A 27992-nucleotide genomic window follows, 5' to 3' on the forward strand; every position below is an offset into this window, starting at 1 on the left:
GGAAAATATTACAACTACAGTCTTTTTAAAAAGATTTTTTGACATGAAGCAGTTTTAAAGTTTTTGTTACCATGTTGCTTCTGTTCTACATTTTGGTTTTTAGGCTGCAAGGCGTGTGGCATCTTAGCTGCCCACAATGGACTGAACCCACACTCCCGTATCGAAAGGCAAAGTCTTTCAATCTTTCCATCACTGGACAGCCAGGAAACTCTGATTTTAAAAACAACAACAACAACTAAAAAACTAAGAAAGCAATTAAGCTTCACTTATGTTTAACATGCCAAGTAACAGGTATATGCTATGCATTGGAAATGCAGGCTCAAAATTTGTTTTTCTTATCATGACTATGTGGCCCCTGCCAGGATGACCTCACGGGTGGGCAGGGACCCTCATGGGTGGTTCCCTTTTTGAAACCCCTGTGCCAGACTGGGATCTGGTGTGCAGCAAATGCTCCAAAGATGGATGCTGAATGAATACATGTAGGTAAAATACTACTTCCTACGGGGACTCAAGGGGGTGGGATACAGGTACTGGATGGGGTCATGGCTCCCAGACTACACAAAGGGCCACTGTCGCAGGGGGTGGAGCCTTTGGAGAAGCAACTGGGGTTGCTGGGGTCTCCCGCCTCTGGTTTGTAGCCCCCCCTCTTCCGTGGCTTCTGCTTGGATGAGAAAGTGTTCTCTAGAAGTCCAAGATGGCCTGAGGAAATGACTCATGGTCATGACTTTGGGAAACTGGACCATGTATGTTCAGGAACGAGCCCTGGGCACTCGAGAGCCAAAACACAGCTTAGTGTGCCCGAGCCAAGGGAGGCCGGAGGGCAGACTTCCCGCCCTGCGCCACGAGCAAGATCTGAGCACCTTCCCCCCCAAGCATGACCTGGAACCTACTCTTTTCCCAACCTTCTCCTTCTAAGTTACCCACAGAAACAGCAGCTTTTAAATTCCACATTTTATTTAGGAAAGCAACATACAGTTATAGGTATTTCAGAGTACAGCAGAGCGTAAAGACAAACATAAAAGCCACCCGGGACACAGCTGGCTCTGGACACTGGATCTCACTGGAACCGATCAGGCTTGCCTTGACTCTGGGAGGTTCAGAATCAAGTCTGTGGCTGCCCCTGGCACCCTGGCCACTTCCACAGGCATTCATTCGGTGGGTGAGCGTTTTATGCCGGTCTCATCTCTACTGTTCATCTGTTTGATACTGTGACAGGGACTGCTGTGCTGAGCACACAAGGGGGACAGGAAACAGGCTCTGCCCACAGGGTGCACAACCTCACGGTGAGGTGGAGAAGCGAGTAGTTTGCACAGTCTAGTGTGGCCAGTGTTACCAAAGGTGTGTGCTCACAAGCTCAGGGTGGATTGGCCCATGGACGACACCAACCCGGCTTCAGGGTGGCCAATGCGGTGTGTCAGCCAGGCAAGAAGAGACCTCTCTTCTCTTCTGACCTGTCTCTCCTCCTCTAAGATCCTACGTCCCACTGTCCGCTCCACCCACAGGCCATTTCTCTGAACCGCTCACACTCACTCCAGGCGGCTGGCTCCGTGAGGATGGAGCTCTCCTCCCCGCATCTCTGACTCTGTCGGGCAGAGTGGCGGCCTGGCACCCCGCCTGGGAGACAGGCGGCTCTCTGGCGGCTCAGCCCTCCTCCAGCACAACTGGAGGCGGGTGGTTGTAGCAGGTGGAGAGGGTCTAGGACGTGGAGAAACCACACCTACGAGGCTGCGGCCTGGCCCAGATTGCTGAGAATACTTTCTATTCACTAAGACGAAAAGTCAAACCACAGAACAGTTCTATCAACAGCACGACTGTTCGAAAGACAGGAGCACAGAAACACGTATCTCCCTGCACCCCAACAACGCCACAGCACCCCCCCCACCCCCGCCCAGGGCAGCGGGCTCAGTCGAAGGTGATGCGGAAGCTGCGCTCCTGCTCCTTGCGCCGGCCCTCGCACACCTTGGTCACCTCCTCCACCTTCCTCTGCAGCAGCGCCGAGTTCTGGTCGATCCACTGCAGCGAGTCCATGTGCGCGTTGAGGATCTTGCAGATCTGCTGCAGCGGGTCGCTGGTGTCGGCCGGGCCCCCCGACGTGTTCAAGTGCTCGATGATGTCCTTGAGGTCCTGGGCCATGCGCTTGAGCTGCGCGTCGATGTTCTCGGCCAGCTTGTAGGTCTTCTCGCGCTCCTCGTCGGCGTGCTGCAGGTGCACCGTGCCGCTCTGCTCCTTGACCGACTCCTCCAGCGGGCTCAGCAGGTCCTCCAGCTCCTTCTGCTGTGACAGGATGAAGTCGAGCTCCTGGTCCAGCCGCTTCTGGTCCAGCTTCACCTTCTCCACCTCGCGGTGGAGGCTGGTGATCCTCTCGCCATTCTCGATCAGCGTGCGGTCCCAGGCATTGACCTGCGTGGCCTGCTGCAGGAAGTGCCGCTCCTGGTCTTCCAGCTCCAGGCTCCACTTGTTGATGAGACTCTCCAGCTGGGCGTAGGTCAGCGCAGCACTGCCCGACCCCCCGGCAGCCGTGCTGGCACCGCTGGGTGCACTCCCGGAGGCCGCCGTGTTGCTGGGGATCCCGGCCGGAGCCAGGGGCTTTATGTTAAGGGAGAAGCCGGTGGTGCTGGTGGTGGCAGCGGTCGTGGTCGTGGTGGTTGTCGCCGTGGAGGTGGTGGAAGCTGCTCCAGGGGCCTTCAGGTTGAAGCCCACCGTCCCCGCTCCTGCTGTCCCCGTGGTGGTCGCTGGGGTGCCAAGGGAGAGCCCGGTGGCGGCGGACGAGGTGGGAGCAGTTGCCAGCGAGGTGAAGAGCGAGGGCCCAGCGCTGGTGGTGGTGGCGGCGGGGGTGGGCGCGGCCGGCTGTGCGGCTCCCGCTCCAGTGGCTGCTGGAGCGGCCGCAGTGAAGGGCAGCCCGCCAAGGGCTGGGGGCTGGGCTGGGCCCCCCAGGGAGCCTATGTTGAAGCCAGAGGTCCCAGTCTGGGATGTACTCCCACCTGTGAACGAGAAGCCCCCGGACGTGGATGTGGTGGGCGGGGTGGCAGATGCGGTGGCGGAGCCAAACACAAAGCCGCCGGGCGCTGCACCCTGGGCGGACGTGCTGGCGCTGGAGACCGCGCTGCTGAGCGTGCTGCCCCCGAGCCCGAAGCCGCCGGGCTGGGCTGGGGCCGGGGCCGTGCTGCCCAGGCTCAGCTTTGGGGTGTTGCTCCCTAAGGAAAATCCGGTGGCTCCTGCTGCAGGCGTCGTGGTCCCAAAGCTGAAGGCCGGGGTCTGTGTCGCGGGAGTCTGGGTGCTGAGTGAGAACAGGCTGGTGGCAGGGGTGCTGGCGGCTGACTGGGAGGGAGTCCCAAAGCTAAACCCGCCAGTGCTGGATGTGGAGAAAGAAAAGCCTGTGGCGGGCGTGGTCGTTGCTGTCTTTGTGGTGCCAAATGTGAACCCTCCTGTGGAGGCCCCAGTGCCTCCAAAATTAAACCCGCTCATGGCTCCAGACTCTGGGGGCAGCAGCTACTCCGGCTCCAAAGCAAATCCACCGGTGTCTGCAACCTTGGGAAGATTTGCAAAGCAGAGGAAGTGACATGATCAGACGGCAGATCTGGAAAAACCACCTCAGTGGCATGATGGAGCTCGGTCTGCAGGGGGGCGGGACTCAAGCCTGATAAGCACCCCCCACTCCTCTTCCTGCTGTGGAATCCAACCGGGCCCTGCTGAACTAGGAAAGACGGACAAGGACACAGCCCCCACCCCGGGGGTCTAGCAGGGTCAGTACCAGCGGGAGGCCCGCTGCTTGGGGCAGGGGGTGCTGAAGAGCAGGCGCCTCTGGCGAGTGGGATTAGACACACACAGGAGCCTTTGGGATCTGCCCCCAGGTCTCCCTGCTGACTGCACGTGGGTGAGGGGTAGGCTGATTTGGCACCACCCTGAGTGCCCCTCTGGACCTCAGAGACAGGCCCCGGGAAGCTGCGTTGCGACAGGGCCTTGGGCGCCAAAGGCTCCCTCTGGGCACACCCTGAGCCAGTTTAGGAGGACAGAGGGCACGCGGGTGCACTCCCCCGCCCTCCTAACTCAGGGTGGGCAGGAGACCCGAGTGCTTAGAGCACCTGGTGCCCCTGACCGCAGGGACTGGTTTCAAGGGGACGTGGAGACTCGAGCTGGCCAAGAGCCCGCCCCCACCTGCAGGTGCAGGGCACGGAGGATGAGCACTGGGGGACAGTGAGCGCCACCAGAGCGGGCAGAGAGGAGGGAGGGAAAGTGCAGAGAGTGAGAGAGCCGCCAGAAATCCTGGTCCTGCTCACCAGCCCCGCCTGGTCTTCATTAGAAGCTCTGGGAGCCAGCACATCCCTGTTCAGTGCAAGGTGACTGCTTTCTATCTGAAAAAGCCCCGAGCAAAGCCATCTGGTAGCTGGAGAGTCAAAGGTGACTTGGAGAAGAAAGAGTTGGAGGGTGTCCTGGGTAGAGGCGTTTTCAGGGAAGTGATCACAGGCTAAGCACTGACTGTTGGTGGGCTGCTGTCATGTAAGTGACATCTCACTGCTCTGTGGAGGCAGAGATGGTGTCCCCATGTCCAAGATGAGGAAACTGGGGCTCAGGGGGCTGTGGTGATCTACTAGGAGCTGACCCCAGGCCACAGGCCCAATCCACCAAGCTCCTCGTCAAGCGCAGGCACCAATTAGGGGGCAACTGGGCGTCAGATATAAGGCAAGCTCTGCAGCCTACCTACTGATACAGCCTCTTAACTATACTCAAGAAATGCTGGGAATGACAACAGAGAGAAGCAGAACACAAATTTACTACTGCAGTGTGATCTCCGCTATGGAAAAACACAGCTACCCTGAACAAGGAGGGCTGGAAAGAAATACACCGAGATGTGGGACCACACATGGATGGCCTCCCTGCTAATCTGCAGTAGTTTCCAAGTGCTCATTCCTGCCTGTACAATAAACACAGGTTTTTGAAAACGATCCTCTAATTATAGAGTGTAAATTCACTCCGAAGAACCAGTGAACCTATGCAGCTGGGTTCTAGAATCACCATATGAGTGGGACAGACGGGGTGACTGAATTAAACCACCTCCCCCAGGCTAGCGCTCAGCCACACCTGGTCTTGGCTGTGGGGCGGCACTGGATCCCAGAGGCCGTGCTGAAGGCAGCAGGGGAGCCAGCACATGGATGTAACACCAACACCAGGACCAAAAATGTGGCCCTCCGGAGACACGCAGGCCCCGCTGCCCGGAGCCTGGGGCGAACAACCCTAAGTGGCAGAAGGGATTTTCAGACGTGACTAAGGATCTTGAAATGCGGAGGCAGAGACCGGACTAGAGAAGAGACCACCGGAAGGTGGAAGCGGAGGCTGCAGTAACGTGCCTTGAACTCGGGAGACAGAGGACAGGGCCACAGGCCAAGCAATGCGGGGGGCCTTTACAAGCTGGAAAAGGCAAGGAATGGCTCTCCCCTGCAGTCTCCAAAAGGAACCAGCCCTCCTTGATTTCAGCCCAGTGAGACTGATTCTGGACCCCGATCTCAACTTCAAAAGAATAAAGGTGCATCGTTTCAAGCTGCTAAGTTTGCGATATTTGTGAGAACAGCACAGGAAATGAACACAGCTGGGGAGCAGCAAGTGTCTGACGGTACAGGGGGACCTTGTGACTCCTGAGGACCCCGAGACCCAGCGCCCTCGTCAGGAAAGTGGAGTGGCTGCTGCAGGCCTGGAGCGTGCCGAGTCCGGAGGGCGCGGTGCTCACGGCCACGGTTCCCGTGCAGACACACGCCGCACTGTCACCTCTGGAAGCCGGGGAAGAAGCGAGGGAGCCCTGAGGGGCCGTGAGTCCAACCCAGCTGTGACGTTCTCAGGAAAAGACTGTGGTGGTAGCTGGCCTCAAGTCTAATGCGAACTCACGGTCGGCTGCCACTGCCCACCGGGGCCTCGGGCTACGTGACCCATTCCCCGGTTGAGATGAGTGTGGTCTGGGGGCGGCTGGCTCGGGCACCAACAGCGCTGTGTGCCCAGCACGTTGTCACCCCCTGCCCCCCACCCCAGCCAATTTCACACCCATCCTACGTGGAGGTCGGATGATGACCCCGGGGCACAGATCGGGGAGGGCAGACTCAGATGGAAGTAACCTGCAATCCCACCCCTAGGTGGGCACTAGCCAACCCCCGCACCCCGCACTGTACAGCTCTGATTTCTACTTCATCACATGGGCCCCCGGTCACAGGGCCAGCAGCCCTGCTCAGGGCACACGGCCACTATTCTGTACCCCGGCTTCCACTCTACTCCCTCACACGTTTCTTTTCATCTAAAAGCAGCTGCAAGACGGCTCCTTGTTTTCAGGCACGAAGTTGGGTTCCTTGTTTTGGGCACAAAGAGACCCCAGCCCAGCTCACTGCAGCGCCATCTCGAGCCGGGTCTGTTACCAGCCAGCGGACAGAAGTGCCTGGACACCCACACGGCTCGGTTCGCAACAGCGCACTCAAGAGAGGTTTTGCTATTAATAAGCTGCAGCTAAAATTTTTCCGAAAAGCATTTATAGCAAGTTTTCACTTTTTATATGATTAAGAAACCACAAAGAAGACAATCTCCCCCACCCGCCCCTGCCCTGGTATCTTGTCTGGTTTAACGGTTCACTGTTTATTAAACGCCTCCTCTCCTTCCAACACCTCGGATGCCAGGGACCTGATGCAGTTTGTCCTGGGTGTTATTGCTCACTTACCACTGACCCCCAGAACACTGGGAGTTTCTCACAGACGTGGTGAAACACACGCAAAAAACCCTCTGCCCTTTATGAGGGCTTTTCCACTGTTACCAAAGGGGTGAGCTTTCCTAAAAGAGAAGCAGACGCTGTTGAGGGGAAGTGATGCTGTTCTTGGGAAGAGGGGAAGGTGGCCTGGGCCGGGTGCTCGGCCTGGGCAGCCACGGCCGCAGCGGGTTCTCTAGCCCATGGGGCTGCCTTGAGGTCACTGAGGGCGAGACTGGCAGAGCCGCCAGCCGCACACTTGCCCTTGTTTTCCACACCACGTCCAGGTGCCTGCACAGCCCCGAGAGTCTGGGATCCCCACGCACAGGCGCAGCCCACCCCCAGCTTCAAGGACACAGGTTCTGTGCCGTCACCGCCACCTTCGCTCAGACCCACCAACCTTCTCTCTGTCATTAGTTCTTCAGCCTCTCCAAGCCCGAGCTGCATCTACTTTATTCACTCCAGCACTCACTTGGCCCTACCCTACGTACAGCAACAACACCGCAAAACACAGTCCATCCCCGGAGGACAGGGGCACCAAGAGCACACGACAGGTATGCGGGCACCTGCTCTGCACAGACACCGCTCAAGGCCCCGGAAATACGGCTGTGGACGAGACAGAGGAGTCTGCCCTCACACCCCAGCAGGGAAGTGCTCGGGGTGTCAGACGAGGCTCAGTGTCCTGGAGGGAAGACCGGGTGGGGCGGGGCAGCAGGGTGCCAGGGCAGGGGCGAGGGGGCGGCCAGAGGAGCCAGAACAAGTCCCAGCGTGGGACCAGGGCAGGCAGCACTGTTCTGAGCCCTGGGCTCCCCTTTCCTTAGATACTCAGAACAGGGGTGTCTGTCTGGGAATGAATACGAGGGGAGGGAAGACCTCAGCCTTGGACCAAAGGGAAGATTAACCCTAATCTCAGAACCTGGGACCTCGCGTGGCAACAAGGATGTCACGGATGTGACTAAGGATCCCGAGCGGGCAGACGACCCTGGATCACCTGCGTGAGCTTTTGATGTGATCATGAGAGCTCTGAATGGAATCGGGAGGCAGAAGAGGCGAGCCAGAGGGACTGTGACCCTGGAAAGACGTTCCGAGAGCCGCTACACTGCTGCCCTGGAGATGGAGGATGGGGCCATGAGCCAAGCAGAGCAGGTGGCCTCCGTGAGCTGGAAAAGGCACAGTCCAGACCCTCCCCTGAGCCCACACAAGGAACACAGCCCTGGGCACCTGCCTCAGGCTTCTGACCCCCCGAACTGCAAGGAAATATTTGTGTTATCTTAAACTGCTAAGTTTGTGGTAATGTGTAACAAGAGCAACAGGAACTTAACACAAGAGTGGGGGACGAAGGAGGAGAAGGATTGGGTGTGGTAAAGGTAAGTGAATGGGAAACCTGTCCTGGCATGGGCTGAGGAAGGGGCGGGGTGGGGGTGCTGGCTGAGGACACGGGGTGCTGCCACTGCTGGGCCTGGCAGCTGCGGGCGAGGGGGTAAGAATGCTGTGATTCTGAAAACATGGACAGCCTCTGCCGCGGGACGACCTCCTGGGACGTGGACGTGTGAGACACCCAGCCGCAATGGGCCGCATATGACAAAGGGAGGGACAGGGTGGCCTGGAGCACTGAGGGGGCTCGTGGAGTGACAGGCTCAGCCCCAGGGGGCAGGATGTCCCTGCGTCGCTCACTGGGCGCCACCTGTGTGAGCAGGACCAGCCAAGAGCACCAGGGGGCAGCACACTGAACTTTCCTGGATGGGAGACGGGCTCAGAGAGGTGCCGCGACTTCTCTAAGGTCACACAGCAGCGAACAGGAGTTCCCGGAAGGGAGCTGAGCTTCTGGGGCAGGAGGTGAGCAGGTGTCAGAAATCAGTATTAGAGGCGCAGTGGGGTGCTCAGGCAGATGCGTGGCCCAGGGAGTGAGGGAGTGATGCACCTCCAGGCCGCCAGCCGGGGTCAAGGGCTGGTCACGGAGAACTGGCAGACAGGCCACACACCCACAGCAAAGCCGGGAAGACCCTGCTTCCTGCCCGACCCCCGCAGCCCTTCACCTGTCACCTCAGAAGCTTGAGCGACCCTCCCAGAGCAAGGCTTTTCCAAGGCAGGGGCAGCTGCCTCCCCAAAGGCTGCCTCCTTCCTTCATAACTAACTCTTCTTCACTCGGGGCAGCAATGAGTCCGGCCAATGGGCTCCATGCCCAGGGCTGTCTAGGTACCAGCGGGCCGGGAGGAGGGCAGCAGGCCTGCGGCAATCTTGACACATCCAGCCCGCGCTCTTCTGTCGGCGCCCGGCAGGACACGGTCCAGCACCGAGAAGCAGGCGCTGCAGCCTGTCGTTCCAAGCGCCTGCTCCTCCACTCCCAGCCCTAGGATCTTAGTTTTAAGTTCATCTCCTGGGGCCTCAGTTTCCTCATCTGAAAACAACAGGATGACGGCTCCAGAATCATATGGTCCCTGGGGAGATGAAGCAGTCAGCGATCTGTGTCAAGCACTTACTACTGTGCCCGGTGCCTTCTTGGGGCCCAGGAAACAACTATCAGTGCAGTTAATAATACTGCAGCTGTGGGAAGTGACCCAGCAGCCGCTCCCGGCATCCCACCCACAGCCACCTGGTGGCGCTGCCCACAGTGCCAAGCCCAGCCGGGCCCAGGCAGGTCAGGCAGCTTCAGTGCCCACTACACTTTCCCTGCAGAATTAGCTCTTCATTTAAGACTTGGAGGAAGTGCAGCCACAGGCTCGGAGAGACCAGAGGAAGGGAGGAGAGATGGGAGAGAAGAGAGGGGATCAGACACCAGTGGTCCTCAGCCGGGCCGGTACCTCTGCAGTGTGAGTGCAGCGACCACCCCCCCCACCCCCGCCTGCCCCCACACCTCCCCTGGGCTGTCTCACCACAGGCCAGGCCCAAGCCCACGAACTCCTGCTTCTTAAATCTCTCTTGAAACAGATCCCTTCTCTCCCTTGAGTCAGAGAAAACCCCTCTAAACCTCAGGGGATAGATGAGCCCAGAGAGCCTGTCCTGCAAGAATGGAAATCAGCCGATCGGGGCGAGCCGCCTGCTACCCAGACCTCAGCTGGGGCAGAGTTTGGCTGTTCCAGGTTCAAGAGCAGCAAGGCGGCCTGCGGGGTCCAACCAGAGCATGGGGTGAAGCCACGGGAGAGGCTCCGAAGGGACAGGCTGTGGGGGGCGGAGCAGACAGCACCAGGGGCCGGGCAGGAGCTGCTGGGGACCTGGGCCACTCCGCCTGGCTCTTACCCAACCGCCCTGCCCGGTAGGACCAGACAATCCCAGGGGCTGGAAACAGAGCCCCGTTCCCAGGCAGCTAGAAGCCCTTCCTCCTCCACAGCATGAGGCGTCCCCACTGGGAGGCAGGACAGAGACCAGGAAGAGGCAGTTTCCAGGTGCCCTCTCACCTCCTCAGGCGGCCAGGGCTCTGGTCCTGATTTCTGCGGGCCTGTGCCTCCGTGTGGACGGCACCCCGGAGGCCTCTCACCCTCCCAGGCATCAGACAAACAGGAGACGTGCCTGCCTGCCTGCAGGGGGCGGGGAGGAGGGTCTGTGGGAACCCTGGCCCTTGTCCTGCCGCCATGCCCCGCTCACATGAACAGATCCCCAAATGCCCCCGCACACCAACCCCCCAGGAGGCCTGTGCACACGTGTTCTATTCGTGGGTGTTTTTAAAAACAAAAATTACATACTTTTTGTGAACAGTCTGCTCACATGGTTCTATGTTCAAAAGATACAAGAGGGGTCTCTGTGGTCCCCCCTCACCCCCACAGCTACCTCTCTTCCCTGGAGACAAGCTTTCGGGTTTTTCGGGCCTCTTTCCAGAGATTTTCGACACATTTAAGCAAATGCAGTTTGCACTCTCTCCCTCTGTCCACACAAGGCTGCATGAGTCAGGAGCACTCTTTTTTGTACTGACAATATTTTAGAGGTCATTTTAAGCAGGTTTATCATCCTCACCGGGGCTTCCAAGGTGGCACAGTGGTAAAGAATCCACCTGCCATAGCAGGAGACACAGGTTCAATCCCTGGGTCGGGAAGATACCCTGGAGAAGGGAATGGCTATTCACTCCAGTATTCTTGCAGAACTCCATGGACAGAGGAGCCTGGTGGGCGGCAGTCCAATGGGGTCGCAAACAGTCATACACGACTGAGCACGCACACGTATCATCCTCACCAGATGGAGGAGGAAGCGCTCTCAGAAACCCCTCCGCTTCCTGCCCTTTGAACTGCCTCCAGCTGGTACAAAAATGCTTCTTGGACCCAGAGGTTCTCAGCTATCTGGCTTCTCCCTTTCTTCCCTGGAAAACAGCCTCTCTACCCCAAGCAATCACCTCACCACTAATGAGCAATTACACTCTCCTTCTCACTTCTCACTCCTGAGGCCCAAACTTGCACCCGAAGGAGCTCAGGTGGTGGGAAACGGCAAATTTCCCCACAGGGAAAACAAATCAGGTTAGACGTGTGGAAAAGTCAGGAAACAGCCAGAGGGGTAGATTTTAAGGAAGATTCTAGAAACACTCTTAATATAATCTGACTAGACAAGATCTTGTTCTTGTACTGAAAGATTTTTCTCCCTCCACCTAAGTGCATTCAACATTTAAATTTTAATGGAACAATCAATACACCAGTCCTTTCTTTAAAATCTTGTTTTGGCTATCACTGACAAAGCCAAGAGTCCCCTGATCACTATCTGTCACCCCTGGTCCCCACACCTGTGAGGTACTCAGGTGAAAAGCTGTCGTATATCTCTTATCTACATACACTTGCACACGTGTTTACAGCCAGAGGAAATACTTTTACTCACGTTTTCTCTACTCCCAAGGGCTCTTACTACGTGGGTCACTCCACAATTTATAGTTTTCAACAGGGGCTGCTGTAAACCAGTAAGCTGGAAGGAATGATAAATAAAATGTGGTGTGACTAGACCACGTTCACCCATGCCTCTAACGATGGGCAAGCGAGTTCCAGAAAAACATCTGCTTTATTGACTACGCCAAAACCTTTGAGTGTGTGGATCACAACAAACTGTGGAAAATTCTTCAAGAGATGGGAATACCAGACCACCTGACCTACCTCCTGAGAAATCTGTATGCAGGTCAGGAAGCAACAGTTAGAACTGGACATGGAACAACAGACTGGTTTCAAATCGGGAAAAGAGTACATCAAGGCTGTATATTGTCACCCTGCTTATTTAACATATATGCAGAATATATCATGAGAAATGCTGGGCTGGATAAAGCACAAGCTGGAATCTAGATTGCCAGGAGAAATATCAATAACCTCAGATATGCAGATGACACCACCTTTATGGCAAAAAGCGAAGAACTCAAGAGTCTCTTGATGAAAGTGAAAGAGGAGTATGAAAAAGTTGGCTTAAAGCTCAACATTCAGAAAACTATGATCATGGCATCCGGTCCCATCAATTCATGGAAAATAGATGGGGAAACAATGAAAACAGTGACAGACTTTATTTTCTTGGGCTCCAAAATCACTGCAGATGGTGACTGCAGCCATGAAATTAAAAGACGCTTACTCCTTGGAAGAAAAGGTATGACTAACCTAGACAGCATATTAAAAAGCAAAGACATTACTTTGTTGACAAAGGTCCATCTAGTCAAAGCTATGGTTTTTCCAGTAGTCATGTATGGATGTGAGAGTTGGACTATAAAACAGGTGAGTGCCAAAGAATTGATGCTTTTGAACTATGGTGTTGGAGAAGACTCTTGAGAGTCCCTTGACTGCAAGGAGAACCAGTCAATCCTAAAGGAAATCAGTCCTGAATATTCACTGGAAGGACTGATGCTAAAGCTGAAACCCCAATACTTTGGCCACCTGATGTGAAGAACTGACTCATTGGAAAAGACCCTGATGCTGGGAAAGATTGAAGGCAGGAAGGAGGAGAAGGGGATGACAGAGGATGAGATGGTTGGATGGCATCACCGACTCAATGGACATGTGTTTGAGTCAACTCTGGGAGTTGGTGATGGACAGGGAGGCCTGGCGTGCTGCGGTCCATGGGGTCGCAGAGTCAACTGAGCAACTGAACAAGCTACCGATGGGCATGTAGGACGCTTCTGGCTTTTCTTTACTATAAACAGTGGTGCAGCAAGCACGCGCAGTCATGCTGTCTCAGGCACAGGCGCACACACTTTTCCAGGGCAGATCCCAGAAGAAGAGCTACTGGCCACATATCTGCATCTTGGTTTTACTAGGGACAACCAAACTACTCTCCAACCTGCCTCTATCCACTTTATTCTAACTGGCAGTGCCTGAGACAACCATTTCCCTACAACCTGTCAGCACCTTAGTTAGCAAAGTTCTGCCAATCTGATGTACCAACTGCATTTATTAAAAAATGATAAACGCACCAGCCATTCAGTGCTGTTATGTGCCACGTGTGTGGATAATCCACAAACATACCTCATTCATTCAGTCAACAAACATCCACTGAGACTTGGGACAAGACAGGCCTTGAACTGAGCAAACAAAAGACAATATGGCATGGCCGCCTGTCCTTAACACCCCAGTGTTATAAATGTGGTGAAGGAAAAGCCACAGGAAATGAAAACAGGTATTCACACAAACACTCGTGCACAAATGTTCTCAGCAGCATTACTCCCAAATGGCCAAAAGGTGCCCATGCACCAACCTCTAAGTACCCTTTGCCTCCCTCATGCCACTCCGGTCCCACAAGCCTTCCTGCTGCTCCTCACACATGCCGAGAGCACCCCTGCCTCAGGGCCTTTGCACCTGCTGTTCTCGCTCCGTGGAACACTCTCGCCACAGCCCCATGGCTTCCTCCCTTGCCTCCTTCAGGTCTTTGCTAAAATGTAAAGTGTCACCTGCTCAGCGACATCTCCCTTGGCTGTCCTGAGGAAGCCAGCGCCACCTGAAATATGGTACATTCCATTTACACATCTCGTTAGATGTTTGTCTCCCCATTAGAAGAGGGCAGGAAGGGCAGGATTTGGGCCTGTGCTCTCCTCTGCTGTACCCCCAACATCTGGGACAGCTGCGGGCCCCTGCAGGCACTCCGCAAACGCTTGTTACTGAGTAAACAGGTCCAGGTTGCTTTGTGCCAGCTACCATTCCAAGTGCTCTTCATGTACTGATCGGTTTAGCTCTACAATGTTCCTACCGTGGGGTAGGTACCATTAGCATCTCCTTTCTAGAGTTAAGAAACCTGCTCAGTGTCAACATAAATGTCAAAGTCAGGGTCAAACAAGGTCCCGGCCCTCAAATAATTCAGAGCTTACTGAGGGTAACAATCAGATTATCGGATGGCATGGTAGACACCGTGCAAGGGCTTTGGTGAGAACCTACTAGAAGCTCAGGGGAGGGACAAGGACACTATCCTAGCGAAGGAAAGGGTGTTTAAAACTGTTTTGAAGGATGTGGAGGAGTTAGGGTGAGAAGAGGTTAGATCAGTAGCTCATTCCAGGTCAAAGCTCAGACGGGCAAGGGTCTGCTGCCTTGAGGAACAGTGGAAAATGCCCTGTGTCAAAACCACGGGATGCCAAAGAAGGTATACCAATGGCTGGTAAGCACAGGGAAAGCATCCTTAGCCACTGGGAAATGCAAATCAAAACCACAAAATACCAGCTCACGGATGCCACTGCTGCTGCTGCTAAGTCACTTCAGTCGTGTCCGACTCTGTGCGACCCCATAGACGGCAGCCCACCAGGCTCTGCTGCCCCTGGGATTCTCCAGGCAAGAACACTGGAGTGGGTTGCCATTTCCTTCTCCAGTGCATGAAAGTGAAAAGTGAGAGTGAAGTCACTCAGTCATGTCTGACTCTTAGCGACCCCATGGACTGTAGCCTACCAGACTCCTCCGTCCATGGGATTTTCCAGGCAAGAGTACTGGAGTGGGGTGCCATTGCCTTCTCCTACGGATGCCACTAGGATGCCGATAATAAAGAAGGTGGGTAACAGCAAGCCTGGTGAGGGTGGAGCAATTTGAACCCTCATTCATCACCAGTGGGGGTGGATGACAGGACAGCCACTTTGGAAAACAGTCTGGCAGTTACATTCCTACACCTCTCCCAAGAGAAATGAAAACATACGTCCATACAAAACTAGCACACAAATATTCTGTACCAGCAAAAAGTAAAAACAACCCAAATGACCATCAATTTATGAGTGGACAAAATGGAATATTATACAGCCTTTAAAAAACCCTATTGATAAATGCTATAGAACGGATGAACCTAGAAAACTAGACTCCTAAAAAAAAAAAAAAGAAAACTAGACTCCTACTGTATGATCTGATTCACACGAAATGCCCATTACAGGCGTATCTACAGAGATAGAGAACAGAGAAGAGGCTGCCTAGGGATGGGGGCATGGGGAGTGCCTGCTAAGAGGTATGAGGTTTCTTTCTGGAGTGATAAAAATGTTCCAAAATTACATTGTGGTAATAGGTTCACAACTCTGAATGTACTAAAACCCACAGAATTTGTACAGTTTAATAAATGGATGTGAATTATGCACTATTTCAATAAAGCCATTAAACAAACCAACCAAGCACGGGATGCCAGGGAGGGGCTGGGCAGAGATGCTTCTAAAGGCGCGACTGTGGTTTCTTCTGGGGATGAGTGAAGCTGGTTGAGAACAGGCTGGGGAGGAGACTGGAGACTAAAAGCTCCAGTCAGCTGAGGCCAGCAGGGGACTCCAGTGGAAACACAGCCTGGAGCAGAGAGACCACCCAGACAAGACTCGGAGAGGGAGACTTGCCAGGGCCAGGAGCTTTATGGGCCCCACAGGTGGACACGTGTGTTTGTGCAGCTACACAGAAATCCACGGCCCTGTGCTCCCCCCGCCCAGCCTCTCTCCTGCAACCGACACCCGCGTCCCAGGGGAGAGGCAGTCGCCATGGAGATGGTTTCTCTGGGAACCAGGTTAAAACCACCAGAGGTGGGGGCGGGGTGGCTATAACTGAGATTAGAACCAGCCACAGCCCCTACCTGTCCCTGGCTGGCAGTCGCCACACCAACACCGCGGGACGTTTATCCCGTGCCTCATCTGCAGTGCTTTACTTGTGCTGTTGAGTGTGTGTGCTGAGTCGCGTCCCATTCTCTGGCAACCCTATGGACTGTACCCGCCAGGCTGCCTTGTCCATTGGATTTCCCAGATAGGAATACTGGAGTGGGCTTCCATCTCCTCCTCCAGGGGATCTTCCTGACTTAGGGACCGAACCCATGTCTCCTGCATTGGCAAGTAGATTCCTTACCACTCAGTCACCTGGGAAACCTTTACCTGTACCGACTACAACCCAAAGAGCGGAACCACCAGCGTTTCCATCTCACAGATGTTATTGGAGTGGAGAGAACTTCAGTAACTCGCCCAGAGTCACCCAGACGGCAGCAAAGACTGAGGCCGTCTGGCCCCAGAGCTGAACCGGGGCCTCGGGAGCCTCTCCAGAAGGGCCTTTCCCACTGCCACACAACGCCCCCTCGCATGCTACGCCCAGTACCCCTTCCGGTTCCCTGACGTCATCCCAGGCCATCTCGTCACCTTCCAGACTAGTTCAGTGGTTCGGGTTTCACTCTCAAATCCAGTTCAGTGCTGCCCGTTTCCCCCACTGCAAGCTAGACACCTAGAGACCTGGGGGGGGGGGGGGCGGCTTAGCCCCTCTTTCCTGCCCCCTGTTCCCCGCCCTGGAGCCTGCTCCTGCTCTGGGTGGGGGTGGGCAGGAGGAAGGGGACAAAGGGCTCTTGAGCAAACCTAACGGGGCTGAGGTCCAGGGCCCTGCTGGCCCGCGAACATCCCCACGGGGCAGTCCCCACGGGTCTGTGGGGGGGGTGGGGCTGGGAGGTCTCCCCTCTGAGCTCCCCTGCCCCAGCCTCCACCCCTGCCCCATTCCCCCAGCTCTCCCAGTGACCAGCCATCCAGTGCTGCTGGCTGCCTTCATCTTGGCCTTGCTCCTCTGCTCTGAGCTCGAGGACCCCAGGGGTATGTGCATCCAGGCCAGGGGTACAGGCTGCCCCCACTCCCGTCCCCCATCCGGCAGGACGAGCCTATCTGCTGAGAGAGGGAAGAGTAGCTCTGACAGCCGCCTGGTGCTTTCCTGTTGGGCACAAACAACTCCACGGACGCACCGGGCAAGGCCACGCGGACCGCTGGATCACTGCGCAGCTCAACACAGACCAGAACACAAACGCTGTACAAAGCACAAAAATGACCAGCCACCAGCCTCCTGACTCAGAGCTGACAGCCGCTTCTTCGCTCAGCACAGCGCAGCGCTGGCTCCAAGGATGACCGACGCTGCCACAGAGGCCCCGCTCCCTGCTGGCCTCCGATCCAGAGCGAAACCCGCCCCCCTGAGCCCTCCCCAGTCACTCAGCCCAGCCCAGCCCCTACCTGAGATGCCCCGTGGGCCCCCAGGGTGGGCACCCCCAACTGCAGCAAGCAGGAAACCCAAATTGCTTAACTACACGTGTCCGTGGTGGCATCTGGTTGGGGTATGGATGGCTGACGGAGGCCCCCAACCCTCCCAGATGACTCTTAGAGACCCCTTTCCCTGCTCCCCACAAACACTGCCCCCCACGTCTTTACACAGGAACCGGCAGTGTCTGAGCAAGGCTGGCACCCTCTCAACCTGGGTCAGGCCGGCGGGTGACCCTGCCCTGAGAATTCTGTTTCTTTTGGTCTCTGCCCTGGCAGAGGAGGACATATTTTTGGGGTGTGTGACGGGGCGACTTTGCACGCAAAGGTCAGGGAGGGCCCTTGGCCCCCACCTCTCCACACTCAGTTCACCAGGGTTTCTGTGAGTGACTCACCAACCTTTTCAAACTTGGACCTTGTGGAAAGGTCTATTTCTCATCTCTGTAAAACTTGAAGCTCCGCACCGCCAGGCTGGCACACGTGCCTGCAGGGCGGGCGCTGTCCGAGGCCCTTCCACACTCTTGGGTCCTCCGCCCTGCTCCCGTCCCTGCTCCGCTAATGCGGCACATGGGTGAGCGGGGCCCTGCTTAAGGGCACACGGGGAGAAGCAAGTGTCCCAAGGGCCAGGGTACTGTGTTGCCAACTACCTTCAGTTTGCCCTGTCCAGTCTCTGCGTGCATGTGAGGAGGGGCACCCCAGGGCTGGCAGCCTGCAGCTCTCAGATGAGGAAACTGAGGCTCTGAGAGGGAGGCATGGTGGGATGGATACGTCCCCATGCTAATCCTTAGCATCTGTGAGTATGTTACTCTATATGGTCAAAGGGACTTTACAGACGTTACATTCATGATCTTGAGGTGAAGACACTATCCTGGATTATTGGGGTGTGCCCCAGAGTGCTCACAAGGGCCCAAATACAAGGAAACGGATTCTCCCCTAGAGCCTTGAGAACAGGAGTCCCCAGCCCCCGGGCCGCGGCCTGTTAGCACCAGCCCGCACAGTGGGAGATGAGGGGCTGTTCTCCACGAAACCTGTCCCCGGTGCCTAGAAGACTGGGGATCACTGTTCCAGGAAGACTCTTTTAGACTGCCGGCCTCCAGAACGGAAAGGGAATCGATGTGTGTTGTCTGAAGCCACTAAGAGAAGGGGCTTTGGCGGACTCTGAGCTGCCAGGCCACGTGGCAGACCTGTGCTGTGTGTCTGGCCCCCGCACTGCCCTTTCCCCAGCTGAACTGGCCTTGGCCTTCCTGTCCTTGTTTGCCAGGACACCCACTCCCAACCCTTGCTCCTGGCCTGCATGATCTAGACAGCTGCCCAAGGGCCTCTTCAGGGAACACAGAATTGAATTCCCCAGTTTCTGTGCCTCAGCAACTCATTTTAAAAAGGAACTGATGTGAGGGCTTCCCTGGTGGCTCAGTAGTCAAGAATCCGCCTGCCGAGGCAGGAGACACGGGTTCAGTCCCTGGTCCGGGAAGATCCCACATGCCCAGGAGCAACTTGGCCCACTTGCCCCAATTACTGAGCCCACATGCCCCAGAGCCCGCGCCCCTCAACAAGAGAAGCCACCGCAACGAGAAACCCATGCCCTGCAACGAAGAGCACCCCCCCACCACTGCAACTAGAGAAAAGCCTGCACAGCAACAAAGTCCCAGCAAAGCCAAAAACAGAACTGATGTGGGGCTTTCCTGGTGATCCAGTGGCTGGCACTCTGCTCCCATCGCGGGGGGTGGAGCATGGGTTCAATCCCCGGTTGGGGAACTGAGAGCCTGCATGCTTCGAGGCACAGCCAGGCAAAAAAGTTCTGATGCCTTGTGAGGCCACAGCAGAAGGCTGGGGGCTGTGTGGAGCAGTTCCTGGGAATGAGGAGGTCCTGACTTACACTCTTAAGTGCTCAGGGAAACCGTCAGGCACACAGACATCTGCTTTCGAGGGGCTCTGAAAGCAGAACGAAGTGTGGTAGGAACAGGAAGAGAAACGACCACGGGCTGGCCGTAGTGCGGGCTTTACCTACAGCATTTCACACAATCTTCTCAGCACCCAAGACTTGGAGAGAAATAACGCTCACACTTAGGCAGGCAGGCCCCGTTCTAGGAATTTTGCATACATTTATGTATTTAATCCTCACAATAAGCCTATGAGGTGGGTCATCTTATCCCCATTTTATGGATGAGGAAACTGAGTCACACAGAGAAGATGCCACCTGCTGAGGGTCAAAGAAGAGGCGGAATTGGAGTGTGAACCTAACAGGCTGACTCCAGAGACAATGCTCTGAGCCACCTTTCCCTTGATCAAAGGGCCAAAGAGCCACCGGAGCCATTTGTAAGAACGCAGCGGAGGCCCAGCAGTCAGGGCCACATCGGCACCCTTGGCCAGGATCAGGTGATGTGGGCACGGGACTGAAACCTGGGTCCATCTGATGGAAACCTGGTGCCTCTTCCATCACACCAGGCTGTCACCGTGACTGGGAAAGCAGTGGGTTCTGCGATAGAACAGACAAGGGGGGTCTCCTTTGGCGCAGGGGGGTGGGGGAGGGGCAGGTGGCAACCAACAGAACCTGGCAGCACTAAGCAGCAGCAGACTTGAGGTGAAGGTCCAGGTCTGGCAGCCTCCCAGCAGGCTATGTCCCAAGCTGGGGGTCAGGGACCCCAGACGTCTGAGAGGAGACAAGCTCTCCCTGGGGCCTGCAGGCCCTTGGAAGGTGTGTGGCAGGGACAGCGCTCTAACCAGCAATGTGGCCCTGCACAATCCCTCTCGCTTCCCCAGGCCTCCGCCTTGCCCCCTGCAAGCCCCGCGGGTCAGCCTCTGTGATCTGAGCCCCTTCTTGGCATTGAGCCTGATTCCCAGGGTTCTGCACAGGCTCTCCTTCCTCCTGCCTAATCCCCTGGACTGGGCGTCTCCCCCATCCAGGGTTTCGCTAACCGTTGCCAGGTGTGCAGCCGGCCCCCAGAGAACTCCCCCCACTCCCCCTCCCCATCAAAGAGCCGGGGTGACGCAACCTGCCTGCAACTGCCACCTCACTCCCCAAGCCTGGATCCTCCGCAATGAAAAAGAGTCCCCAGCAGCCCCACCCAGGCTCCCAGCCTCAGCCCAGGAGCTGAAGGGCGCGAGGGGCGGGGGAGGCGGGGGCGGGCAGCTGGACCCCAAATACTTGGCCAAGCTCAGGGAGGCGGAGTCATCTGAGTCCTGGAGGGCCCATGGATCCAGATCAGGGGTGGGTGTGGAGAGAGGGTGCAGGGTGCCAAGACCCGGGCTTCCAGGCACCGCTGATGACCCGTTGCTCAGAAGTTGGAATAGGCTAGGAAGGGCTAGGAGCTCCTGTGCTTGCTGGCACCGGCTGCGTGGGCGGGGTGATTGGCACCAGGACTCAATTCTGTGGGACCCAGCTGGAGAGAAAGAGGCACACGGGGCAGGGACCGCGACCCGCCCAGGGTCTTCTCAGTCAGCAAACTGCAAGCAACTGGTAGCAAGATTTCCATACTAAGTTCATTCTCAAGTTATTAACTGTCTAACCTGACCATCCTCTCAAAACCCCACAGTCCCAGCTGCTGCTGCTAAGTCGCTTCAGTCCTGTCTGACTCTGTGAGACCTATGGACAGCAGCCCACCAGGCTTCTCCATCCACAGGATTCTGTAGGCAAGAATGAATACTGGAGTGGGTTGCCATTTCCTTCTCCAAGTCCCAGTCTATGAGACAAAGCCAAACAGGAACAGTTCACAGAATACCCAACCTGCACTCTTCAAAAACATCAAAGTCACAGGAGAACAGAAAAGTCTGAAAAGCCTCCACAGACCAGAGGTTGCAGAGGAGACGTGAAAACTAAGTGTAACTCGGCATCCTGGGGGGATCCTGAAATGAAGGGGTTAGGGAACAACAGGTGAAATCAGAAGATAGGGTGGGCGAGGGGGTAGGTCGCAGAAACAGACTGACATTGCCTCCCGAGTTGTGACAAACACCAGTGTAACACAAGATGTAACACAAGATGCCCACGGGGAGGGGGGAGGCTGTGTGAGGGGCTCCTCGGGAACTCTGTATTGTCTTGGCAGCTTTGTGGTCAATCTACAGTTACTCCAAAATAGAAAGTTTATTTAAAGAAAAATACTCTACCTAGTCCGCCAGTTATAATCTAGAAGAGAAGACTGGGGGATGACTGTCCCCCCTCACTGCCAGCAGCCTGTCCAGTGGCCTCCCCTAATCCCACCTGCTAGTACTCAACACTGAGGAGTGGAAGTCAGTCCTTACTTAAAACACCTTTAGAAGCACTACTGCTGGGCACTGGACATAAAACATATCCACCTTAATAATAACAATGAACCCCTTATGTAACACCTTACTCTGTGCCAGGCACTAGTCCAAGGGCACCTGACCTGGATTAATTCATTTAATCCTCAAAACAGTACTAAGAAATAGGTACTGTCGATGGCCACATACATTGGCCATCAGCATGTTTCTATTAACTCAACTCCATATTTGATTCTCGAACTATTCATGGAAAGCAAGACACATGGAAGGGAAATTGCCAGTAAGCTAGTTAAGTGGGGTGTAGTCAGGGGTTGAATCCAACAACTTGGCTCCAGAGTCCGTGCTCTTAAACATTACTCTGTTGCCTCAGTAAAAAACATAGCCCCTAATGGGCAAGAGTTCAAATACTGGAAGAGTGGATAAAGTAATGTGGTCAGATCCCAAGGACTTCCGGTATGCAAGAGTAGCCTGGATTAGGGATGCAATATACAATAAACCTAACTAATACCTCCATATGTTGTGTATGAAAGCTGTTACAAGAGTAAATCCTAAGAGTTCTCATCACAAGGAAAACAGGATGTATTTTTTTTCTATTTCTTCAGTTTTGTATCTGTAGGAGATGTTCACTACACTTACTAATCAATTTATGAGGTATGTTCAATCAAATCACTATGCTGTAGGCCTTAAGCTTACCCAGTGCTACATGTCAATCATATCCCAATAAATATGGAAGAAAAAAAAAAAAGCACCTGAACTTAGAGGAAGGAAAAAAAAAAAAAAAGCCTGCATGTCTTCATTCTCAGATAACTCTCAAGATCAAGTTCCCCTGTCTTCTATGGATCTTGATTCAGTCTCATAAGCACCAGGAAAAGCTCAACTCCAGCTGTAACGTCCTGCTGTGGATGAACGGAGGTGGGGAGAGGAGGGGTTTCTGCAGCACAGGAAAGACCCACAACCACTTGGGCTGGGAGGGTCCAGCGCACCGGGAGGGGATGGCTAGGAAGTCCCATCTCTTTGAACAATGGATTACAGATCTTCCTATTTCTGGCAGACCTGCACGACTGACGATGGGGTGGGGGGAGCTGAGGTAGAGGACAGTCTGAAAGGGAGCCTAGGTCGGGGGTATGGACAAAAGAAGGAACCAACTGGCCTGAAAGGAATGCTGAGGATAAACGTTGAGGGTAGGTGCGCAGGAGACACAGAGAAGATAACAGGCCTGAGGGCGATAACTGACTCCCTGCACCAAGATGGGGCTGAGCGTCCATGTTGTCAATGGGAAAGGGCGGGGATGGCTGGGAAATACCTTGGAGGAGATAAAGGAGACACAAGGATGACCTTTTAGCAAGTGCTGTATGGTCTAGCGTCTGGGGTTCCTGCCAGCGGGGTCGGAAAAGGTGACACCGGGCCCCAGGGTTCCTTCCTGCTCACAATAAGAGGTTGAGAGAGCATGTATGAAGTGGGCTCTCAGTTTCACAGGCATCGACTTATTTGATTCTCACAAATGACCCCACCAGGTAGAGTTGATTATTCTCCGCGTTTTACTGATAGTCTCCTATCTAGGCTGCTAGAGAATTCAGGTCATTTGCCCAAGGCCACCTTCGCCGGCCTGTGATTTGAATGGAGCGCGCTCTGTGACTCACACCAGGTTCTAAGCCACAGGAAAGGTTCTCAGAGTGGGACGGCAGTTGAAGGATGAAGAGAGTAGCATGTGGCTGGCCGGAAATTCGCGAAGCAGGGGAAAGCAAAGGAGAAATGAACTAGCGCGACCCTCAGGGAAGAGGGGTTACCGAGTCACCAGAATCAGAGGGAGCAAAGGGCCGGACCTCAGAGTCAGAGGGAACGGAGGGTCGGAACCCCCGGAGTCGGGAGAAAAGCGGGGCTAGAGGTAGCCACGGGTAAAAGGAAGGAGATGTCTGAACCCTCGGGACCGAAAGCCAGGATCCGATCCCCGAGGGCAGGGGTGCAGGCTCGCCTCCGGGTTGGGGCCACGCGGGGCGGGGCGCGGAAGGATCCGCGCAGGCCGTGCTGCGCCGCCCGCGGTATATCTGTGTCCAGGCCCCGGGGCCGCCTCATTCCCCATCCTCAGATCTCGGGCTCTCCTCACTCTACCGCCACGCCGCCTCCGCCCGCGTACCCCCAGCCATGGCTCTGTAGCCGCGACCCCTCTGTGCCCCCGGCCAGTCTCCGCGCTCACCGCGCCTGCGCTCTCCGCTCCTGCCTTCTCTCTTCAGCCGAGGCCGCCGCCGCCTCTCCTTTGCGCAGCCATGGAGTGAGTAACCGCTCGCCCCTCCCTCTCCAACCGCCTTTCCCGCCCTTTCGAAGCTCGCGGCCCTCGCGACCGAGCCTGGGGGGGGGTGGGGAGACTGAGGAATCACGGTCGCGCAGGCGCAGAAGAGGGAAGACGAGCGTTCTCGCGCGACCGAGCATGCGCACTCGGGCGGGTGCGTTCTTCCAGACAATTGGTGTTTAAAAAAGAGAGCCACGTGCGTGTGCGCCTGCGCACTAGTTTCCAGACACGGTGGCTTCCCCCCATCCCCGCCCTGACCGTCTGCGAGCGATTGCTCATGCGCAGCTGCCCACCTGAGGCTGTATTTTTTGCGCAAAGGGCGGGCAATAAGCAGCCGCACATGCGCACTGTTCCCCAGGAGGGCGGTAGCCTGAAGGAGCTATGGTGCGGCTCGGGACGTGGCGCATGCGCTGTAACTTTCAGCGAGAGAGCCGCCTCCCACTTTGCTCAGGCGCCGAGCTTATCTTCCCTCCCTTTTATTCAGGCACCTGCTGGGGCGGGGACTGATTTAGATTGACAGGGGAGAAGGCGGGGTTAGAAACGACCGGTTTAGGGGACGGAGCTAGGATAAGAGGCGTCGCCGAGGACGGGGTTGGGGCGGGGTTACCCATTGTGGAAGGGGCGGGGCTAACGAAACCTTTTGCTGAGGGGGGGGGGTTTCTGCCTGAGAAAGAGGCGGGGCCTCTGGGGAATCATCTGGCAGGGGTGGAGCTAAAATAAACCGTGGGGGCGGGACTTCGAGAGACAGTGGAGATCAGCCCCAAAATTCAAAGGGAGGACTGCGATTTGAACGGATAACTTTGATGACCGGGCGGGACAAGGGGGAATTCCCATGGAAACAGATTTGAGCTGGAATCTAGGGAGGGTGTGAGGCCTAAAAGTTATATTTTAGAGGAAGAGATGTGACTGGAAGAAAATTCCCCTGGGATTGAGTGTGGGTTTTTTGTTTTTTTTTTTAAATGAAAGGAAATATTATGGGGTGAGTGGGAAGGACTTTAAGGAAATTTCCCTGGGAGACCATTAGGTTTCTGTATTGGAAGGACTGGGTCTTGGGAATTCTGAGAAATAAGCCAAACGTAAAGAGAATTCCCTTGGGAGTGGGTGGGGCTCAGATACAGGGAAAGGACAGGTTTAGAATTCTGAAAGGATGAGGAATCCTGGGACTCGGCGGGGGTGGTTTGATTTCCCTGTGGCTTTGGCAATAGTAGGTGAGGCTGATCCTGACGCACTCACTTTTGTGTCACACTTGCAGGCCCTCCACTTTTGCCTTGGTGCCTGTCTTCGCCCAGCTGAGCAACCTCCAGAGCCTCCTCCCAGCTGTTGGTGCAGCCTCTTCCATTGCCGTCGGTGCCCAGCGCCCGTGCTGCAACCATGTCATTCCTGGCGACCCTGGGGCTGGAGCTGGACAGGACTCTGCTCCCAGCTAGCGGGCTGGGCTGGCTCGTAGACTATGGGAAACTCCCCCTGGCCCCTGCCCCCCTGGGCCCCTATGAGGTCCTTGGGGGAGCCCTGGAGGGCGGGCTTCCAGGGGGGGGAGAGCCCCTGGCAGGTAAGAGTAGGTGAAGAATGGAGGTGGGGTGAGCTAGGGGGAGAGGGAGAAGAAAGAAGAATTCATTCATTTGATAAATATCTTTTAATGAGTACCTATAATAGGGCTTCCCCAATGGCTCAGTAGGTCAAGAATCCGCCTGCAAATCGGGAGGCACAGGAGACATAGGTTCAATCCCTGGATTGGGAAGAAAGCCTGGAGGAGGAAGTGGCAACCCACTCCAGCCCGGAAAATCCCATGGATAGAGGAGCCTGGTGGGCTACAGTATATGGGGTCACAAAAAGTTGGACATGGCTTGAAAAGTTGAACAATTAAGCAACAACAACAGCATAATATGTCAGGCACTGTTTTAGGGGACACAGCTGGGAACAAGACTGACATGATCCCTGCCTTCTTGGAGCACACACAGTACTGGGAAGACACGCAGGAGACAAATGATGCATGGGAATAAGTGGCAAACACTTAGCTGAGTTTAAAAATGGCAATGAGAAAAAAAAAATAAAAATGACAACGAGGACAAGTTTGGTGGGGGGAGCCAAGAAACCCTCTCCAAGTCAGTAACATTTTGGCTGAGACCTAAGGAATGGTAAGGAATGACCCATAAAAAGACCCAAGGGAAGAGCTTTTCAGATGCAGGAAACAGCACAGGCAGAGCCCCTGAAGCAGGAATTATTTTATTCATTGCGTGCATGGGTGTTAAGTCGCCAAATCGTGTCTGTAGCCCACCAGGCTCCTTTCTCTGTCCATGGTATTCTCCAGGCGAGAATACAGGAGTGGGTTGCCATGCCCTCTTCCAGGAGATACTCACGACCCAAGGATTGAACCTGCATCTCTTACATTTCTTGCATTGGCAGGTGGATTCTTAACTTCTTCCACCACCTGGGAAGCCCATTTTATTCATTGGTGGTGATTTGGTCGCTAAGTTGTGTCTGACTCTTGTGACCCCATGAACTGTAGCCCACCAGGCTCCTCTGTCCATGGGATTTTCCAGGCAAGAATACTGGAGCAGGTTGCCATTTCCTCCTCCAGGGGCTCTTCCCTACCCAGGAATCAAACCTGGGTCTCCTGTGTTGCAGGCAGATTCTTTACCGACTGAGCTATGAGGGAAGTGTATCCCAAATGCTTGGTACATAGTGGGGTTTCAGTAATTAAAGATGAAACAGGGTGTGTTTACATGTGATCTAGTTTGCCATTTATAATAAATTAGAGAGTAAATCAAGAAACCAGAGATGCAGGGTAATCAGTAAGGAGGATGTTGGAACAGTTGAAGAAATGGCTGGTTGACTGTTTTCTCATTTGGGTCATTGATGGTTGGTTGGTTAACGGGTTGGTTAGATGTTTGGTTTATTGCTTGGTTGGTTGGCTGGTCTGTTGACTGGTTTGATGATTTGTTAATTGGTTGGTTGGCTAGCTGGCTGGCTGGTGGTTTAACTCAATGAATGGGATGAATGAGGTGGGCATGAGTGAGATCTGGTTGGGTGGAGGATTAGGAAATCAAGGAGCTTTCTGTCCCTCTGCAATCCTCCAGGAGACGGCTTCTCTGACTGGATGACCGAACGGGTCGACTTTACAGCCCTGCTCCCTCTGGAGCCCCCCTTGCCCTCAGGTGCCCTCCCCCCACCTTCCCCACCCCCACCTGACCTGGAAGCTATGGCCTCCCTGCTCAAGAAGGAGCTGGAGCAGATGGAAGACTACTTCCTCGATGCCCCTCTGCTCCCACCATCCTCCCCACCTCCGCCGCCGCCGCCGCAGCCGCCGGCACCGGCACCTTCCCTCCCTCTCCCCCTACCCCTGCCCACCTTTGACCTCCCCCAGCCCCCTTCCCTGGACACCCTCGACTTGTTGGCCATCTACTGCCGCGGTGAGGCTGGGCAGGGGGACTCGGGATTGGCGCCCCTGCCCCCACCTCCGCAAGCCCCGCCCCCGCCCCGCCCCGCCCCCTACCCCAGTCCTGCTGCCAGCAGAGGAGACCGCAAGCAAAAGAAGCGAGACCAGAACAAGTCCGCAGCTCTGAGGTACCGCCAGAGGAAGCGTGCAGAGGGCGAGGCCCTGGAGGGCGAGTGCCAGGGGCTGGAGGCGCGGAACCGGGAGCTGAGGGAGAGGGCGGAGTCGGTGGAGCGGGAGATCCAGTACGTCAAGGATCTGCTCATCGAAGTGTACAAGGCTCGCAGCCAGAGGACCAGGAACAGCTAGCCAGGCGGGGGCTTCGAGCTGTAGGGGGCGCTGGTCTTCGGCTCCGGGGCGGAGGGGGGAGGGTCCCCAGTCATCCCCCTGCCTCCAGCTTCCTTCCAAACCCTCCCTCCCCCTCCTCTCTCTCTCTCCTCCCTCCCCCTCCCCTTTTATTCTTACCTCCCCTTCCCACCCCCCAGAATCATGAAACGTTTGACATGAGTCAGCATTTACACCCTTCAAGTAACATCTGAGGAACAGAGGCCCATGGGGAATTTGGGAGGCAGGGGAGAGCTTGGAAACCCCATCTCTCAAGCAGGGAAGTGAGCCCAGGAAGCCCTGCAGAACGTCTGTGCAAAGGAGAACAGGGAAGCCATCTGGAGACCAAGTCAGGGAGGGCTCAAAGAAAGGTGCCCAAGGAATGAGCAAAACAAGCCAAATGACCTTGGGAACTACATTTGGAGGTGGAACCAAGAGGTAGCCGACTTGGCAGAGCAGGTGCATATTTGGGGGACCTGGGGGAGTGGCCATAATGGGTGACGGGGTGTACGTTTTAGCTCTGGGAGGAAATCAGTGTTTTGTGAAGGTGTTGGGGGAGGTGCGGGAGGGCAGGGACTGATCCTTTTGGAAGGGGGCTTTGTGAGTGGAAATAAAAGGAAGA

At 55.5% G+C, this 27992-nt stretch overlaps 3 protein-coding genes across 6 annotated transcripts in view; 1 reads left to right on the plus strand and 2 right to left on the minus strand.

The window, feature by feature from the left end:
• Nucleotides 1-23623, minus strand: part of IL4I1 (interleukin 4 induced 1) — a 34436-nt gene extending 10813 nt beyond the window's left edge. For all 3 annotated transcript variants that reach the window (XM_055553236.1, XM_055553239.1, XM_055553237.1), the window contains exon 1: nt 23521-23623. The gene's annotated coding sequence lies outside the window, so the exon portion shown is untranslated. The remainder of the gene's footprint in view (nt 1-23520) is intronic.
• Nucleotides 937-24071, minus strand: NUP62 (nucleoporin 62). 2 transcript variants are annotated; one of them, XM_055553241.1, is made up of 2 exons: nt 23907-24071; nt 937-3528 (listed from the first exon to the last, which is right to left on the minus strand). In XM_055553241.1, the coding sequence occupies exon 2, from the start codon at nt 3463-3465 to the stop codon at nt 1903-1905; it is 1563 nt and encodes a 520-aa protein (XP_055409216.1). In that variant the 5' UTR covers nt 3466-3528; nt 23907-24071; the 3' UTR covers nt 937-1902. The 2 variants fall into 2 exon arrangements, with proteins under 2 accessions (XP_055409216.1, XP_055409215.1); XM_055553240.1 differs by lacking the exon at nt 23907-24071 and adding an exon at nt 23521-23657.
• On the plus strand, nt 23370-27992 carry ATF5 (activating transcription factor 5). The gene is made up of 3 exons (XM_055553243.1): nt 23370-23595; nt 24866-25162; nt 26691-27992. The coding sequence occupies exons 2-3, from the start codon at nt 24985-24987 to the stop codon at nt 27353-27355; spliced, it is 843 nt and encodes a 280-aa protein (XP_055409218.1). The 5' UTR covers nt 23370-23595; nt 24866-24984; the 3' UTR covers nt 27356-27992.

The sequence above is a fragment of the Bubalus kerabau genome, chromosome 17 (assembly GCF_029407905.1).
Source record: "Bubalus kerabau isolate K-KA32 ecotype Philippines breed swamp buffalo chromosome 17, PCC_UOA_SB_1v2, whole genome shotgun sequence".
Taxonomy (NCBI): Eukaryota; Metazoa; Chordata; class Mammalia; order Artiodactyla; family Bovidae; genus Bubalus; species Bubalus kerabau.

Bases quoted from the DNA above. Each gene is read 5' to 3' on its own strand.
- NUP62 (XM_055553241.1), bottom strand. From the start codon at position 3,465: ATGAGCGGGTTTAATTTTGGAGGCACTGGGGCCTCCACAGGAGGGTTC.
- ATF5 (XM_055553243.1), top strand. From the start codon at position 24,985: ATGTCATTCCTGGCGACCCTGGGGCTGGAGCTGGACAGGACTCTGCTC. The intron at 25,163-26,690 runs GTAAGAGTAGGT...GCAATCCTCCAG, and splicing joins GGGGGGAGAGCCCCTGGCAG to GAGACGGCTTCTCTGACTGG.